At 40.8% G+C, this 4,964-nt stretch overlaps 1 protein-coding gene across 1 annotated transcript in view; it reads right to left on the minus strand. All coding sequences in view use genetic code 11, as the record gives it.

Annotated features, from left to right (window-relative positions):
- Positions 1–4,964, minus strand: part of EGR_02656 (Actin-binding LIM protein) — a gene marked incomplete at both ends in the record, with an annotated part of 49,756 nt that overhangs the window by 39,327 nt on the left and 5,465 nt on the right. Inside the window, 2 exons of the mRNA XM_024491905.1 lie at positions 786–870; positions 2,471–2,505. Of these exons, the coding sequence (XP_024353720.1) occupies positions 786–870; positions 2,471–2,505 (120 nt within the window). The remainder of the gene's footprint in view (positions 1–785; positions 871–2,470; positions 2,506–4,964) is intronic.

Here is a 4,964-nt window from a genome sequence, read left to right on the forward strand (position 1 = left end):
TCATACACAATGTAGTGAGAGCATGCAAGTGAGAATACAAAAGGCATAATAAGTTCAACCATTTGTTCCCACTGACATGTGTAGGTGGGTACGATTTCAGCAACACCTCGCCTGTAATGACTAGCCAAACAATTGCCCAAAACTAAAGGGAGTCAAAATGCATTAATAATCTAGTAGAACCCTCCCTTTCTCAAACTAACAAAACAGTTTCCACATACCCCTAGCTTAGTAAATTACTTTAACTTTAAAGATGATGGCACCTATTAACTATGGCGATAGATAAGGGCTCATTTCAGCATCTTTCAACTTCCCACGACGAAAGGGATTGTCTAAAGCACTAGAGATCGCGGAAATAAACAGATAATTAAACATTTGTTTGGTGAGAATTTCCGCCCATCTACCTTTATCTGGAAAATAGAGACTGGGCACCTCAGTTTTGCTTTGGGTAAACAAGTGCACCACGCTTTACCCTGACAAAAAATTACCATAAATTCCCGTCCCTTTTTCTTCCACCAAGCATACACAAAATGTTCACTTGCTACCCAATGGGTAAAATTTACACTCTAAAAAGGGCAGAGTGGCAAAGTGAGGGAACGCATGCTACTAGAGAAGGGAAGGAGGTCCTCCAGTCGTAAAAACAAATGCGATGAGAGCACCTGAAGCGTTTACATGTCTAAAATAATTTGCAGTTAATGGGGGATGAGATAAAAAGTGGTACGAATGTACGTCGACAATGAAAAATGACTTTATGGTGAAGTTTCTCACAAGCGTGGTAATGGCATGACCTTTGAAACTTAAATTTTTGGAGGAGCATGCAGGGACGCCAGGATGCGCCTCTTTGACCCACATCATCTCGCGCAGTGACATTCGCTAACAGGGCATAAAATATGGAGTTACCGATTTTGAGAGAAAAGCTAATTCTGTTGTATCACAAATAGTAGCCGTTTTAATTATTTACTACGGCAAGCGTGCAGAAACATTCGAGATACCTCCACCAAAAGGAGCACAGAGTTTGAGAGAGCACCACAGACATCTAGAGCCCAAGCGCAACTCACAAGTATTGGCACAAAAAAGAAACAACACTCTCCGACTAATCAAAACGCACTTGCTAGTTTAAGTGTCAGAGGCAGGAAAAATTTAAATAGTGAGTGTCATCGTTTATTCCAGGTTAGTATAACATTACCCATTTCCGGTTGCAAATTCCTTTGAATTGACAGAACTATCAAAAAAATATGGCATTTTAATAAAATCAATGTCCCAATTTTAAAAACCATTTTGGATGCCTTCTAGTCACAACAACAGTCTTACAGGACCCTTGAAGTCCTGTAAAATGCAGTCATGCTGCATATTACTCTCCCATTCCCCAAACTAAAAATAAGATCTTGCTCACCACTCCAAATTCCAAATGGAACTCTCAAGGAATTAAATAGGAGTGAATTTCGGGTGACAGATGAAATTCACGGAGCCCAAGGGCGAAAAAGACTCATAGAGATAGAGGCAGGGCGCATTCATGAAAGAGATGTCATAAAATTTAATTGCCTTGAGGGTAACCCACAAAATGGAGGTCAAGTGGACTGCCAATGGCACTGAAAGCAACGCAGCTAACCGCCAAACCAAGTACGCACAGAAGCGCTGCCCGATTCGCCTTGATAAGATTCCTCGCCATCAGTATATTGCTATCGCTGTTTTGATTATATGGCGATACTAAGTAGAACTCTTTCAGTCTCATCGAGCGCTCTAGCCGTCATTTACGTCCCTAGCCTTCCAGCAATTTTGTACATCCCTGATAAAGATACTCGTAGACTTGTTTTCCTTATTGCCTTTTTGTGCATACAATAAGCCAGAATGGATAAAGCAAACGGTGTAGAGACTGGAGAAAGCCCTAGTTATTGAAGCAGCATTTGCTTCAACTCTTATAAAACAAAAATTCCTTGCATTTCACACCCTAGTGAGGATAATATTTACTCTTACTTATACACCATTTTAATGAAAAAAGGAAAAGCATGCAGCAGAATTAAGTTGTTTTCATTAATTTTTGGGCTCAGTAATATTCCCCATAGAGAGAACTCCCCGTATTCTTGTGACTTTCTGTTTATCAATTGAAATGCGGGAACTTCACTTCCCACTAAGAAATGTCTTAGAGATTGCCAAGATGTGCGAGATGCTATGCAATGCACTTTGATAATTGCATCCACTTTACTATATGTTAGCACCTTGGTAACCGTTATGTATGAATTTTTCTCATGAATCGTTGGCCTGTATATCTGAAAATTCCAGGACTCTTGAAAAAACTTGTGCATAAGCAGATGACAGAGGAAAATGATGTGAATAAAGGGACGAAGCATACCACTTAAAATAAATAAAACATGCACGCAATGATAGAAGGAAAGGAGAATGAGAAAAGTTGACAAAGGTTGACAGTTAACTCAATTGAGGTTCAGTCCATGTACGTTATAAAACCAAAACCTACCAGCTGAACGGAGCCACCGAAGTCAGAGTTCCTACCTAAAAGAAAGAGGAAGAATATGGTGGTATCGCCTGGAGGTGTAACATACGTGTCTAAAAATGGCCTTAGGGCTTCAACGATATCCCTCTGAACTCTCCCCACACAAGTATACTATACACCTATTACTTTCGGAAAAAGTCGTAAATATTCAGTAGCGTAATGTAACCTCCGAAAAGTAATCACGTCGATTTAGTCAAGGAACGTTGCCCCGTATGCCAGCATAAAAGTGGCATCTCATGGATACCATTTATGGCCTTGAAAACGTAATTAATTTGTGCACTTCCTAGTTTTCTTCCACTCGGATCAATGACAGTCCTATTGATACCCATGGTACAATGGTACCATTGAGGTGGTCTAAACTACCACCCATCTGCGCCTTCTTCGAGATTACCCTTCTCGGTGAAGAGAGGTGTTAGCCCCTTGAACGTGAACGGAGGTTTCCATGTAGTACGCTTAAAGGGCGTCTTCTAAATGTGTAATCCAAAATTTCATGCGACAACAATGTCAATCGGCGTAAAAGTGAGTGCATGTATGTGTGCAAGAGTAATGCGACTAAAACGCGGTGTAAACAAAGTGACTATGGCTTAGTCACGGACCTATGTTTGCGTGATAGAGACCCCATCTGAATTCTGCGGCAAACTTGCCGCCCTGCACACATATACGGAGATGTTGTGTTCAAAGACATGTGACAGTGGTTGCATCAGGGCCTGAAATGGCTGTGTTCGGAAGTGCCGCTGTTTGGTGAAGTAAAGCCCCAGTGAAACAAATTCACACCTTCAGTGGTATCTACGCTTGTTTGATGAAGTAACGCACACTGCTTTGATACAGTAAAGCTTTAATGTATATTTAGTACTTTTTATCCATTGCAAATTAATCATAAGTTGGTATTTTTCGTTGTAAAAAGCGCAAAAGTAGCAAGCTGCTACAAAAGGGGAGTGATCCAATATAAATTCCAGGATCTAGTCTCAAGCCTGATATTCCACAGCATTCTATTTGTGTCCGGATATGTTGAATACTTCAACATGTCACTGGGGTTTATTTTGATCTGTTTCGATTTATGGCTTTTAAAATCAATTTTAAAAAACAAAGGGATTTAGTAGCATCCTAATGAATTCCACTTGGTCGAATGAAATAAAAAAAGGCTTTATCTAGGCTGTACCCACGACGGTGGCTGAAGTTTTTATCTTTCCAGAATAATTGATGAGACTTCCCATTACCGTTTTAGTCAACTAGGAATAAGAATGGGGGGTTCACGGTGCCATAAAATCCAAAAAATCCACTTACCTCTAATCGCCGAATCAGGAGCCATTTGAATACACAAGAATGATATCTACCAATAGATAAAACGTGCCGACGATTGCTATGACCCATTGGAAGCAAGGACTACAGACCCATCTCACCTGAATGAGGTTTATGAAAATCACATCCACTAATGAGCTAGTTCATACCAAAGAAATTAAACGGTGGTTTCACGAGTGCTTCACATGGAAAAGCGTCTTGAAGATGGAAAGAAAACGTTGGTGACCCAAGAATGACCTGGTATCTTGTGCTTATTCATTAAACGAGCGCCAAAGAAGTTTGCAAATAACTGAAATAACCTCTTACCTAGGCCAAACGCTATTGGCAAGTTCAATAACTAATGGTAGATTCCGCTAGTCTCGGCTTGGCAACTGTCCGATTGGAATGAACATTAAAGCCACATAAGTCCATTCGGTTCACATCTTGCAAGATAGCTTTAAGACGGCCTTAACTGACCCCTCGGTATGTTATTCAAATAATAAAATCCATGTCCACAGAGCAGCAGCATAATGTGGGCAATAAACACGAGTACACTTTTTGTTGGAGCCAACAGCTCTCCGCTTCTTGATTCAAAAAAGGAAAGCACTTGTGGGCATTAATAGTTGGCGCTGTTAGGTGTTCCGGGCACACACTCTTGGCAAATGAATCAACGCAGAGTTTGGATTACGACGAGGGGGGTTGGTGTATGCTGTCAAAAATGACGTTGAAAGGATGGACAGGCAGAAGAGATTTAAAGTGCGAAGAGATCAATGCATTGGCTTTAATAAACTTAGAAGTAGCATGGTCAAATCAACCAAACACTAATCCTCAAATGGGTGAGGAGGTGGGACGATAAAACACGCACGCTGCAAAACAGGATGGAAAAGCAAAACGAAAAAAAAAAAAACAGAAGCAAGAGCAGAAAAAAGGCGCAAAAGAGGCAATGATGATTGACCGCTTCGCGCGCTTGGATAAGCAAAGTAGGCTTGAGACAAAAAAGCTTGTGCGTGTGGGAGCGGGTGAGTGGGTGTGATGAGGCGCTTGTCATTTGTTAGTCTTCAAATTCGACAACCGCGGTGGAAAGTTAGAAGAAAGGGGAAAGAGACAAACTAAAATGAGATTGAGAAATTAGAGATCTATCAAAAACCGACATTCTATCCATAAAGTTAAAGTAAGCCAA

This window comes from Echinococcus granulosus (assembly GCF_000524195.1).
Source record: "Echinococcus granulosus chromosome Unknown EG_S00012, whole genome shotgun sequence".
NCBI lineage: Eukaryota > Metazoa > Platyhelminthes > Cestoda > Cyclophyllidea > Taeniidae > Echinococcus > Echinococcus granulosus.